The sequence below is a fragment of the Pleurodeles waltl genome, chromosome 12 (genome assembly GCF_031143425.1).
Source record: "Pleurodeles waltl isolate 20211129_DDA chromosome 12, aPleWal1.hap1.20221129, whole genome shotgun sequence".
Lineage (NCBI taxonomy): Eukaryota > Metazoa > Chordata > Amphibia > Caudata > Salamandridae > Pleurodeles > Pleurodeles waltl.
Genome location: NC_090451.1, coordinates 206192725 through 206206614, shown reverse-complemented (window position 1 = coordinate 206206614; position 13890 = coordinate 206192725). Strand labels below are relative to the sequence as shown.

At 43.9% G+C, this 13890-nt stretch overlaps 1 protein-coding gene across 1 annotated transcript in view; it reads right to left on the bottom strand.

Moving 5' to 3' along the window:
* The window catches only part of ACSF3 (acyl-CoA synthetase family member 3), a 359801-nt gene that overhangs the window by 23594 nt on the left and 322317 nt on the right, over nt 1-13890 (bottom strand). The window contains exons 8-9 of the mRNA XM_069216898.1: nt 7296-7430; nt 6401-6512 (exon numbers count right to left, since the gene is read on the bottom strand). Coding sequence (XP_069072999.1) covers nt 6401-6512; nt 7296-7430 — 247 coding nt within the window. The remainder of the gene's footprint in view (nt 1-6400; nt 6513-7295; nt 7431-13890) is intronic.

Below are 13890 nucleotides of genomic sequence, written 5' to 3'. Positions count from 1 at the left end.
TTTCATATTACACACAGTACGTGTAGAGTACAGGCAGTGTATGTTTCCATATTACACACAGAACATGTAGATTACAGGCAGCGTAAGCTTCCATATTACACACAGAACATGTACAGTACAGGCAGTGTAAGCTTCCATATTACACACGGAACATGTACAGTACAGCAGTGCTTAATTTGTAAATATAGAGGTGCCGGTGCCTAAAGCCCTCCTCTTAAAAACGCGGCTACTGCAGTTAAATGTGTGAACACGGAATACTGAGGCAGCGTAATCCTGAAGCCATCTCGGGCCTCTTTAATCCATTTACAGCCACTCCCTGCCCCTTCAGCTCACACCTGCAGCTTTCTGCGTTCTCTCATTGTGACGCTTTTTCGTTTTTCTCTTCCTCCCTCTTTCCCATATGTGTCTTTTGCTCGCAGCAAATGCTTGAGGCAGAAGAGCAAGCCCCGGCCTTCAAAAACAAGAGCCGGTGCTCAGCACCGGAAACAAAAAGCACGAATTAAGCACTGCAGTACAGGCAGTGTAAGCTTCTATATTACACACAGAACATGTACAGTACAGGCAGTGTAAGCTTCTATATTACATACAGAACATGTACAGTACAGGCAGCGCTCGAGCAAGCTTCCCCACTAAACTGAGAACAAGCAGCACAGGCAGCTGAGGTGCATACGGAACATGCTCAACAGAGGAAGCAGTGTTGCAGGCTTCCCTGGTAACCTGTTAATTTCAGGATATGTGCAGTACAGCAATCTGCGCCGCAAGGTTCCCACTACATATAGGACATGCACAGTATAGGCTGCGCTAGCTTCCCTACTACATACAGAACATGTATGGTATAGACGGCCGCTGCACAAGCTTCCCTCTTACATACAGAACATGGAAGAAACAGGCAGTATTGCAGTTCGGGCAGCAGCAGAGCAAGCTTCTAGGGTGTCACCAGGCTAGATGCAGTATGTCTGAACTGTCCTCCTATAGGAACCATAGGAGTAACACTGATCCCCAGGCTGTATATCAGTATGGTGATGGCTGAATCAATATTATTTGCGCAGCCAACGAGCTAGAAGACTTGTTCTTCTGCCCCGACAAATACACCCTTCCGTGGAAGTACAGTGGTTGGAAGCTCATTAACTAAGAGGTGGAGGACAAGTACCCCTCCTAAACAAGCTTCCTGGCTCTCCGATCTAACCCACAAGATGCCGCCCGCGGTATTATGTGAGTGTGATGAGAAATCCCAATGTCTGCAATGGGTAATCTGCCAATGGGCGCCCAGGAAGATATGTTCTGGCGACTAATCCTCTGCTCAAAATGGAATAGTGGATATCATATCCAGCAAGTTTCATCAACATAGGGAGCCACTTTGGCCTTTCGTTGGCTTTGCATCCAAAGGGAATATCAGGATAAAAAACGTTACCAATGGCAACCCCTGCACGCTTCCTCCACGCAAAAAACTGGTAAAAAAAACAAGGCGCTCTGAAGGGATGGGCCCATTATTAATATGGTTGCAGTACTGCTTCCTATACTCAGAAATGCTTTTCTGAATTGGGCTCATTGTGTCTACATTTGTCGATGCATGAAGAGCATCTTTATTTCAGGGCACCATACATAGCAACTTGTGTTTTGTTTTTTTACAAAGTGACGTTCTAACCTCAACAAGTGTAGGATCTCTGTACAAGGCATTGTGTGGAGGAAAAATCGAACAAGGCAACTAAAAGCTTTGAATGGAGTGCAATATATTTTAAGCAAGGGTTGGGTAGTGTGGGCTAGATTAGGGGTTCCCAAACTTTTGACTTCTGTGGACCCCACTTTATCATTACTGGAATCCGGGGACCCCCACTGAATCATAATTCGAATCTGGGGACCCCCCCACTGAGTCATTACTGAAAGCTAGGGACCTAATCTGTTACTATTATTAATTTTCTAAACAGTTGCGGACCACTTGAGGAGGCTGTGCGGAGCCCCAGGGGTCCCCAGACCACAGGTTGGGAACCACTGGGCTAGATGGTACATAATCGTACACAAAGGACGACAAAGATTAAACTAGTAGTGATTTAAAATGTTATGCGAGTACATTTAAAAAGAACCTGTGAATGAAAACCTAAGATCAAACCTTTAGTCGAAATGCCTACACAATCAATCATAAAGTCTAAATTCAGATAACAAAGGCCCATCAAAACCAACAATACTGTGAATTAAAGGGTCTGCAATTAGACAGCAAGGAAGTGGTCAAGGTCAGCACTATGGATTTCAATTATGCCACATGAGATAAGTGATTGTCCTTGGGGCAGTACATCACTTGAAGTAAGAAACACTAGGTTAATCTCGTCATTTGTGCAACACATGCCCTTGGAATTAGACCTTGACTGTGTACAAGGATGGGTTTGGAGGGCAAAAACTGAACTTGAGGGGCGTTAGATGCGACACCAAGTCCTTAATTTATTAAGAAGTTCACCATTTAATGGGCAGCCAATGCAACTGGTGCAGTTTGGGCCCCGATCTGGCTCGCGTAATGACTTTAGATGCACAGGTATCTAATAGCTGCACCAACCTGGTAGAGTTAACTAGTCGATCAGTTTCATCAAAGTTCGAATATGGAAGTCTTGAGAAAATCGGTCGGTGCACATCGACTAATGACATATGGGTGAGAATGAAGTGATGCTTCTAAACAGCCTAGTTATGAATTTTTATTGTTGGATTGCTGACAGATATTTAACTCTAAAGATGAGCCCCAGCAAAAACAGGCAAAGGGACTACTCACGTTTGAGAGCTAAGAAGTCAATTGCTTTTACTTGGAGGTAACTGTGCCCAGTAATAACCGTTCTTGACTTACTGAAAGCCAGACACTTACCAGGCACCCAGGTCTGGCTGCCACACCTGCATGCTTAGACGTTGTTAGTCAAAGAACCTACATTAGGATCATTACTGCCAGCCGTAAGGGTCAGCAGTGTACTATCTCCTTGCATCTGGAGCAAGGGATCATGCCCACCAAGATATCAGCCTGTGGTCCATGAAAATGTGTAACATAAGCAGGGCCAGAGATGAATCACTTGGAACTGAACCAGAGAGTTTCTTAAAGGAAGATCAGAAAGTGGACAGTTTCACCTGCTCCGTTCACGTATTTAGTAACAAATTATGATACATCAAGCTTGTCCTCTCTAAACCACAGCTGCAATTTTGTCTCTGAGGTACCATAACCCACAATGTGAAAATCAGCCAGCAAGTCCAAGACAATGAGAGCTGGTGGATCCGCTCTCTCCAAAGATGTCAGCACAGTAAGGCCATCGCTGTACATTTCATGGGGATGCATTTAGGTTTGGTTGAAGATAATCCTCTAGTAAGAGAACAACAATAGTTGATGGGGCTACTACTCCACACAACCATAGGTAACTGGTCTGAGGATACCTTTGTGGTTTATTGATTGAGGATTAGGTTAGGGAGGTAGTATCCACGTACAATGCTAGGCCCTCCCCGCACCCGCTTTTGATTTGGCAGATACCCGCTAGATATGCCTGCAGCTTCAGTGCTCCCCACTTTGGTTATAAGGAGGCCTAAAATGGGCCTTTAGCTCACCACTGCTGAGGAATATGTTATGGATCTTTAAAAGTCTGGTGGTGAGCACTGATATATACACTACAAAGACAGAGGGCCTTGGGTAACGTAGGGTGTAGCAACCAACAATGAGACGTGCAGCAGACCAGGAGCTGAGAGGTGTGAGATGCCACACAACATCTTTAGTACAGTTATCTTTTACTATCCAACCAGAAAATAAGTGGAACCTATGTCCATATTCGTATTAAGGCTTATGATATCCTTGCTACATAATTGGGCTAATGCATCACGAGCAGCAGTAATGTACGGAATTAAAGCATGAAAGAATTCCAAAGGGATGTATCAAGTCCTGTGCTTTTCAGCTGGTAACCAGAAAAGACGAAGAGTGGGAATAAGACAGCACTGGGAAGGTGACTTGCTCTGTAAATTGTTGCACAACAGGGACTGCTGTGCTTGCTGCTTGGGACTGAAGGTCCCATTTAAAGGCACTGGATGAGATGCATCTTTTCGAAGAAAATGCTTCCTTCGGTAATATTCCTCCACATGCCAGAGTGACCCAGAAAACTACCAGAAAAAGCTCTTCAACACCACTAGATGGGGACATGCAGCTTCAGCTTCGACTGCACCCACTGTACACGACAATATCGCAATACTTTAGGTGCCAACTGGCACACTGGCTTCGGTTCCTTGGACGTTTTCAGCACCACATAGAGTCATGTGGAGAGCAACCGTATGCATCAATGACACCAACAGTCATACACAACAGGTTTGCATACCTTGGGAACTTATTATTCACACATTACCGTTAGACGGAGGAGCTTATTTGGGAACTTATTATTCACATATTTACGTTAGACTGAGGAGCAGGCCCACTCGAATTATGTGACATGGGAGGGCCAAATTATGAGGCAGGGTTGAGTAATTTATGTAGCAAGAAAAGGCAAATTATGTGGCACAATGCAACATATTTTGTCATAATATTACTTCATTATTTCAAGATTTTTAAACATCATAACACTGTCTGGGAATTGGTTGCACCTCGTTAGTATCATTTTAATACACAATCATAGCAATAAGCAACAAAAAGGTGACCATTCCAGTTTTGCAAAGAGCCCTCACTACGCTGCACTTTTAGTAATTTCAATTCAATTAAATTCAATTACCAACTGGAACTACAGCTTTAAAAAGCATTTTTATTTACACATAGTAAAGGAAAGAAATGTAAATATGGAGCATGACAAAAAAGCAGAGGGCCCTCGTGCCACCTTGGATCCAGATACAACCCCAATCACAAGTGCTGCACTTACTCAGTACTACAAATAACATAAGACCCTGCAGCTAAGGTTATCCTCCAGGAGAAGATCTGGGCAAGTTAAGCTGTCTGCGAAAAGCCCTTGAAACACGTTTTTACCACATTAGTGTTTACAAGTTCTAGCCAATGTTAAGAAAGTGCCATGGAGGACACTGAAAAGTATCCAATCTGCCACATCAGTGCTCAAAAGTTTTAGCCAATCAGACAAAAGTGCCACATAGAAAGCAACAAAGTATCCAGTCAGTTGCATCAGTGTTTAGCAGTTCTAGCCAGCGAGACAAAAGTGACCTAGAGAATGAAACAAAGTATCCAGTCAGTTGCATCAGTGTTTACCAGTTCTAGCCAGCGAGACAAAAGTGACCTAGAGAATGAAACAAAGTATCCAGTCTGCTGCATCAGTGTTTACCAGTTCTAGCCAGTGAGATAAAAGTGTCCTAGAGAATGAAACAAAGTATCCAGTCTGCTACAGCTGTGCTCATAAGTTTTAGCCAATCAGACAAAAGCGCCATATAGAAAGCAACAAAGTATCTAGTCTGCTGCATCAGTGTCAAGTTATAGCAAATGAGACAAAAGTATCTTAGAGGACATAGCAAAGTATCCCGTTTGCTACATTGGTGATTACAAGTTCTGGCCAACCAGACAAAATGCCACAGAGCATGATCCGTTCACCTGTCTCTATCCATTTATGAATAGAGATCATTTTTATCTTAACAAGCCTCCCTATAGACAGCCAATACATTTTAATTCCAGTGTATGACCAAGGATTCTGTGGAACAAACCTTCAGATGTTGTCATCGGTAGGTAAGTAGGGATCCCGCTGCTACGGGACAGTAGTTGTAGGACCTGCTCAGCCTACAGTTTAAAGTTGTAATCCCAGCAAGTCTTGCCTTAGCCCTACAATCTCCTACTTTAACTGCATGTCTACGGCACTAGTAATGTTTCGGTGGGGTTGTTACCTCAAATGTCATCTGCGTCATATGTGGCGCCACAACCAAATGCTAGCCATGTGCCGGCCGAGGTGATTAAATGATTGGACATTCATGGAATGGGAGAGGTGAATTGAAATAAATACGATTTTATAATTTCAAGTCGGGATTACACTTGGCCTATATTAGTAGTGCATAATCGTTTAAATGCTTTGGACCTAAATGTGAACAAACCGTTTATCGACAGTGGCTTTGTGCAACACAGGAACATAAAAAAGACACCGGCTGTCAAACCCAGGATCCCCAGGTAAGGTGAATATGTTTATATTTTCCTCGAGTGGAGAGTATTTCATGCTCGTCCAAAGTTATAAATTATTGTGAGTCCCTTAAAAGTACCCTAGGTGGCCATTGAGGGGCAATGGAAGTCTTTCCAGGTGCAAACAGTAAATGAACGAGCAACGCTCTGGGTCAACTATCATTCACCATTTTATGGTCTGTGCTTTATCAGTGCTTTCCTGGTATGAATCTGTAATGGGGGAAGGGGTCACAGCATCAGGCTTCAGCCTTATTCCGCTTCACATGAGCAGACCCTCCTGATCATCTGCCACCTCCTTACCTTGCCCACTCCTTGAGCTCCCGAAGGGACAGCTGCTCTCCCTGGCGCAGTTTCACCACTGCTGTGACCTTCTGCCCCCAGGCCATGTCTGGGGCACCAATCACCGCAACATCTAGAGCAGGAAAGAGGAAGAATTAGAATCAGGCACCTGGGTAGACCCTCAAGAAGGGCTATCGGCCAATCGGTGTGCTGGAGGCGCCTGTTTACACACCATTGGCCAAATCGCATCCTCGGGTTCAATGAGGCCGATTCCTGTTTCACCTCATTGGTCCAGGGAGAGCTGGAGGCCTTGGTGTAAATCATCGTGGGATCACTGAAGCACATCGGAGTGGGAGGAACACACAGAACTGATAACATACACTAACATACTTAAATGCCAACTTTATGTTCGTGGCTGCACTTACGTTTTGATCTGCTTATGGAGAAACCATCCACGGGAAAATCGTTTGATCAGATGAACACACAGCATCATAACTGACATCTGTGTTAGCAATTAGCAAAAAGTGCAATCTATCTCTGCTTCCCATTTATTCAATCTCTGCAAAAACACAAGTATGTAGAGTGGGAATCAGCCACGTGAAGAGAGAACAATGGTGCAAAATACAAGAGGGGGCACTGCAGCCGGCCCTGTCTTACACCAGAGAGGCTGTTTATTAGCCAAGTTGCCGACTACGATAGCAGGACACTAAGTTCGACTTTCCGCTTTTCCACACTCGATGATACTCTGCACATATCTCCGGAGCCTCCAGTCCATCCCCCATCAACAGTGGGAGCACATACTCACTTATTACACTCTGGTGACAAGCGCCTTATTAAAAAAATAAATAGGACATGCGCAGGTACCAGTGACTTCAGAGATGCTCCAACACACCGAGTCGATTACAAATCTGATTACCTGCGATGCTAGAGTGCGCCAGCAGGTGGCGCTCCACTTCCAAGGCACTGATCTTGTAGCCACCGCTCTTGATGATGTCCACCGAGGTGCGCCCCAGGATCCAGTAAGTCCCATCTTTATACACAGCCGTGTCCCCTGCAGGAACAGAGCATCTGCTTGAGACAAGCTGCACCCTATCAACCTAACTTATGATTCAACGGGTGGCTACTTCGAGGCTTCTAAGCACTCTCGCGCCCACTTACGGAAAAACAGAGTTATAATGGAGGGCGAAACCACATAAAGCATGTATCTGATCGGAGAGAAAAGCGCCTCTTGAAGAACATACTCATTGGTTAATGACCATACCCAGGTGTCATGCATATTTACATTACTTGGAACTAGAAATATTAGTTGAATTTGTCCACACTTCGAACATCGGTCAATCCATCCATACCCAAGCATCTGATGTCAAAAAGTTCCATCTCTTACTCCTTCACTTCAGTATGTAACTCTAACACTCTAGTACAACAGCAAAACACTATCCGTAAAAGGCAGGGGTGGAGCTTCGGGGGGAGGTTTACACCCCCAATAAATGTATTTGCTCAGAAATATTTGTTCTCAATCGGGTGTCAGTCGGATTTCAGCAGGAATTTTTACATACACACAGACAAAAACGCGCACACACATTCTGCGTTGATAGTCCTCAAAAATATTGGTTATTTTACAAAATATTGTCATCTCCTTAGGCCCCTCTCATGCACGCTGCTTGTATTTTAATGTATTTAAACATTATGGCCCTCATTATGACTTTGGTGGTCTTTTTGATAGACCGCCAAAGCCACGGGCACCAAAAGACCACCAGTGCGGGTGGTCTTCCGCCCACCATATCACGGATACTCCCAGATTTCCGCCACACTTTGGGCGGAGATCCAGCAGTAGCCATGCTGGCGGGCAGAGGCACTCTGGTGGTTCCACCACCTGCCCTGCCAGTAGGACACAGCCCGCCATAATATGGGCCATATTATGGCCTGGCGGTGTCCTGCTGGCGATGAAAGCTCCCCTTCCTGTTCCCTGCCAGACAACCTTCTCCCCGGAGCAGGTAAGGAGATCGTCCAACAGGGGAGAGGGATGGGAGGGTGGGGGGTGTTGTTTGTGCGTGTTTTAGTTTGTGGTGTCTGCGTGTGTGTATGTGTGGTTGTATTCGTGTCTGAATGTTGAAGTGAGTGCAGGTCTGCATGTAAGTGTGTATGGGTGTGAGTGGATGCGGGTGGGTGTCTGTGTGAAAGGTCAGAGGAGGGGGCACTGTGGCTGAAGGGGGATGTGAGGGGTGCAGTGCTAGCTGGGGGTGTGTGGGGAGTGGAGATGGGTAGACATCTACCGGTGACAGGGAAGAAATTTCCTGTCACTGGTAGCCTTTCTGCCCCGGTTTTTGTGGCAGTGCTACCGCCAAGGAAACCATGGTGGAAAGCCAGCTCCTAATACCAACTGCGGTCTTCTGTGGACCGCCGGGTCGGAGATGACACAATTGGTGCACAATCTGAAGCCTAGCACCAACGCAGACACCCTGGTGCAAGGGTGCCTGTGTTACAGTCTGCATTGTTTTTGTGCAGGATGGGACACCTTCCTGCATGAAAACAATCTTTAGAAGCATTTTCCTCTTTCTGGATGTGCTGCAGAGGAGACAACAAGGAGAAATAAAGATATTTCTCCCAGTTGTGTCTCCCCTGGGAGGGCATACAATTCTAACACACTCCCAGGCCTACCAGAATTGGTTAATCTGGGAATCCGTTGAATACATGGGTGGATACATGTCAATACCACAGCGCCACCTATGTAACGCCTTCACGGCATACTGTTAGAACAGATTTACCAAACCATGCAAGGTGCCTGTGTGTGGCATGGTAAATCTCACCCTAGGTTTTGTATCGGCCTGTGTGTCCTTACGTGGTGGGTGGTTTTTCACAGTCCTGTCCAGAATTTGCCTCTATATCAGGTGGTCTCCCTAGTTTAGGGACCAGTCGCTACTCATCCATGCACTGACCAGTGAACACAAAAGGGACTCCTGCAGCCTCATTTAATCCACTACCATTACCTAGGGAGCCAAATTTCCCTCTGCCCACGCCAGGGAGCTATCTTAGCAAAGGAAGGCACTGAGAAGCACTAATACAAATACAACTCGTACAATTTATTCTCAAAAAGGCCCATGATGCTGGTAATTTCTGGCAATGTTTTGAAAACAGCACAATGCTAGCCGCCCCCCACTCAGATGGAGCCTGCGACAACACCAAGAATGGCAGGCATGTGTGCCTACCTGCACTAAGATGGCGCCTGCAGATGTCAGCCAGGCTTTGAGGGCACGTGAGGAGTAAGGCCTTGACCATCTTTCTTGAAAACAGGCATATAAGCATTGATTATGGGAAGGAACCGAGAGTACACACACAACTTCTGAATTTCTTTGTTTTCTGGGATTTCTATGACGTTTGTTTTGTCACATATTTCATAGTTTTCCAAAGTCTACTAATAAATAAACCACAAAGCCACAGACCACAAGTTGTTTAATATGATGGGTCAGTTGATCTAAGTTAAGGCGGTGAAAGATAGACACCATATTATTGTGTCTCGCAAGCAGCATTTTTTTGTATTTTTAGCAGTTTGCAGACATGAAAAAGGAGAGTAGACACCCATATCGACCAGAATAAAGTACAAGAAAGCTAAATATATTCAAATATACACACTAACCCGAATCTTGTTTGTCTTAAGGATAAAGTGCATTGCACATTTCAATCAGGGATATCAGAATGAAACCACTAATTTCGGCCTCAATCCCTTGTATATGTAATTGAACGGCAAACTGTACAATATTAGTAACAGATCCCCCTTTGCCACCCTCAGATCCTTCTACACTCCATTAATATGAGAACACGTTTCATAGAAGAATCAGTATATCCTTTGTCTGATCATAACAAATTCACTTACAATCAATAATAAGTGTAAAAATGCTTTCATAAGTAAAGTGCACTTCAGATTTCATTCAGCGACAGCTCATTGTTAATGCAGAAAAAGCAGAATGAAATTCGTTCTTTAAAGTGTGCAGCAAAAGAGGATCTCTAACATGTTAAATTCCAAATACAGCTGACAACTTTATCAGTACCTACCAGCAATTTCAGTGCTGATCTTACTATCATCCTCTAATTTAAGAAAGTTATTGTGACGGGCGTACACCCTTCATAATTCCTAAACATTTCCAAAATTTACAAAAAAATCTCCCCGTCTGACTCTTTTAGCGTATAGGCTTCCCTTCTTATAGATTTCTAGTACATTAATAAGTCCCATCTGAAAGTCTGGTGGCTCATTAGACTCCCACTTATTTCTTATCAATGATTTGGATATTAACATTGCTATAACCCTCTAGCCTATCAAGTTCCTTGTCCACAAGCCCAGATGTCTAGAGCTGCCCAGTAACATAGCCTTTGAATCTGGGGATATTGAGGCTCCCAAGGTGTCCTGGATGAACAGAATAACCATCTCCCAGAACTCCTGCAAATTCACACGTCCCCAAGCCATGTGTTTGCATGTGCCCATCCAACTGCACCGGGGGTAACTATCGGATATACCTTCACCGCAGCCTGAAGTTTATGCGCTGTGTAGTAAAGTAACCACTGGGAATATATCTGCATACAGCAAAAATTTCCCCCCTCTTCCCGTACACACCCCCCCCCCCCAGCACCTGACAATTAAAAATAGGCATTTCTTGCCACTCCTATTTGGTAAGATCCATATTAATCTCTCTCGTCCATCGCTTTTATGAGAAGTGGAAGGTTTGGGATTGCTACATCCCTTCAACTAACTCATACATCTGCCAGTCTTACACTCTGAGGTCTCAAAAATTCTTTTACAAGTTTACCTTGTGGGTTCTATCTGGAGGGGTGGTTTTTTTTCATATTATCCTTGAATTTGCAAAAATAATCCAACATTCTCTGTGGAGATGGGGGAAACCTTGGTTTGAGAGACTCAAAGGTAATTCCCTCATTAATACTGATCCAGTCTTCTAATTTCCCATGGTAGCTTTTTCCTATCTCTAGATTCTCCCTTGCAGTTCTGTTGGGCGTAGACGCTCGAGATGGTTTTCAGCATGAGTTAAAGGGACATTAAGATGTTGCAGCAATTTATTTTGCTTTTGTTTAAAATAGGTCACAGTCCTGTATCTGGTCAATTTGGGGTTGCGATAGTGAGGTCTTAGAAAATGCTAGGGTAAAAAAATGCTGCTTTAAGCATTTTTGTTAAAAAAAAAGTTATCAAAGTGTTGCACACGTGTTATATTATAAAATCTGACATAAGTGATTAGAAAGGCTGCTAGATAATAATAGGCTTTCAAGTCTGGAAGGGGCTGTACCATACTCTCTTCTGCAAAGATTTAATTTCTCTAGGTTCATCTGAGTTGGTAGCTTATGCCATCTACGCCATCAATCTTTCCCATAAGAGGAGTATAATTTAGTATGTACGAACCCTCCAGGGTTTCTAAAACTTTAATCCCCAAATATCTGATTGGATCGTCATGGTAGATTGACTGCAAAGACTGAGGCAGCAAATGTACATCTACGTGAAAAAGTAGAATTTTTGTTGTGGCAGGGTAAATGTGATAGCTATCTAACACTGAGAAAGATACAAGAAGCGCAAAAAGATTGTTGAAAATGTTTCCTCTGGTCGGTGGTGTAATACCATGTCTGTGTCACATAGTCTGAGCATAGGGTTCTCAGGGATAGCTGCTTAAAGTAGCTCCAATCTCCTCAGGGCACACACCAGGGGATCTATAAAGATTAACAACAGCGGGGTATAGACACTCCATGCCCGGTGCTGAGGAAGATCTTGATCTGAGCAGTAGTTCTCCTGTTAAAAGAGAGGCGTGGGAAAAAGCCTCTATTTAGTTGGGAAATTTACTTGGTGAGCTGGAGCAGAAATTGCATCTCTTCAAGAACTTTAAAGAAGAAATTCCAACCAACTAAATAAAACTCTTCTTCAGGATCTAAAAGCAGCACTGCTGCAGGTACATTATTCACAGTGAAGTAATCAATAGCTGCTAATAGAAAGTGCTTATCAGACTACAGCTGGTTTGTTAGTATGAATCCATACAGATTGGCTCCTATCAAATTTAGCATTACCTCAGATACCCTTAGACTCCATATTTTCACAAAAGGTTTATATTAAGTGTTTATTAAAGTAATGGGTCAAAATGAATCTGCATCATCTAGATTTTTGTATTTTAGGGAAGCATATCAGAACCTCTTTCCTAAATATGGGTGCTTTAAAAGCTCTGTGAGAGGACCTGTTAGATGTTTAAGCATATAGTGATAGCAGTCGGGTGCAAAACCATCCTCTCCTGGCACCTTGCGTCTAGGCAGCATTTTAACCACTTTCACAACCTCTTCCTGTTCACCTGGGTGAATGAGATTGGCAGCCAACTCTGGTGTTAGTGAGGGTAAATGAAATTGAGATTTACACATATAAAGGATATAACTTTTCTGATAGTGGTTGCAAATATTTCCTCAATTGCTTGGCTTTCTACCTATATAGCACCTATTGTCTTAATCTTAACACAGCCTTTTCTAATTGTTCGGGCCTGGGTCCTACTAGCTAGTAATTTTCTGCTGAATTCTCCTTCCTCAAAGGCTGTAAGTTTGGGGTCTTAACTTCCTTGTCTGAAAAAACGTTAATAAATCAGTGTAATCTGGCCTCTGCTAACTGGAAAGTTGCTGTAAGGTTCTCAAAGTGAACACTCTCGATCGTTTTAAGGGTTTTTTGAAAGATAATCTCTCAGTGTTGTCTCCCAAACATTCTCCAAAGAAGAGGCGCCCTTATTTTCTTCTCGGCCCTGTACTCCATTTTTATCAGAAATATTTATCTTGAAAGCAATGCTTTATTTAGCGACCACCTATATATTGGAGCAGCTATTGATGGCAGGGGAAATTCTAAGCTAACAGATGTGTGATCTGGGAAACAGGAAGATTGGTGGTAGACTGAAAAAAAGTATATCTCTTTTGCTACAGATTAGGCATACGGGTCTTTTAAGCCAAGTTCTTCCCTCAGTCTGCCAATGGCGTTCGTTATCTTTGGTATTTGTTAGGTTCTCTTGGGTGACTTAAATCGAGCTCTAGAGCCCAGATGAAACTGAAATACCCCTAATTATTACTGTTGGGGGTGAGCTGGGCTAACTGGAGTACCCTGTATCCTCGCGTTGCAGACCGCTCTGGCTCAAATCTCTCTGCTGGAGCTGCTGTGATTTAAGATACCACAAATACTGTACACTAGAAAGGCCCTAATATCCACATACACCAAATATGCCTATCAGTAGAGAAGAATCCATACCACATGGAGACTACCAAGAGCGTCAACGGGAAACTCTCCTTCATCCATCCAAAGGGAAAGCATTATGACTCAAAGAGACGAGATAGGAGCATCCATGGGAAAGACTTTATCGGCCACAGGGACCAGACAGGCATGGTCAAGGCAAATGCCGCATCATATCATACATGCCTATCACCAGGGAAGAATCCATCGCTCACTGAGACCAACCAGAGTGTCTCCCAGAGAGACCGGACTAAACCAAGGATGGTCCTTT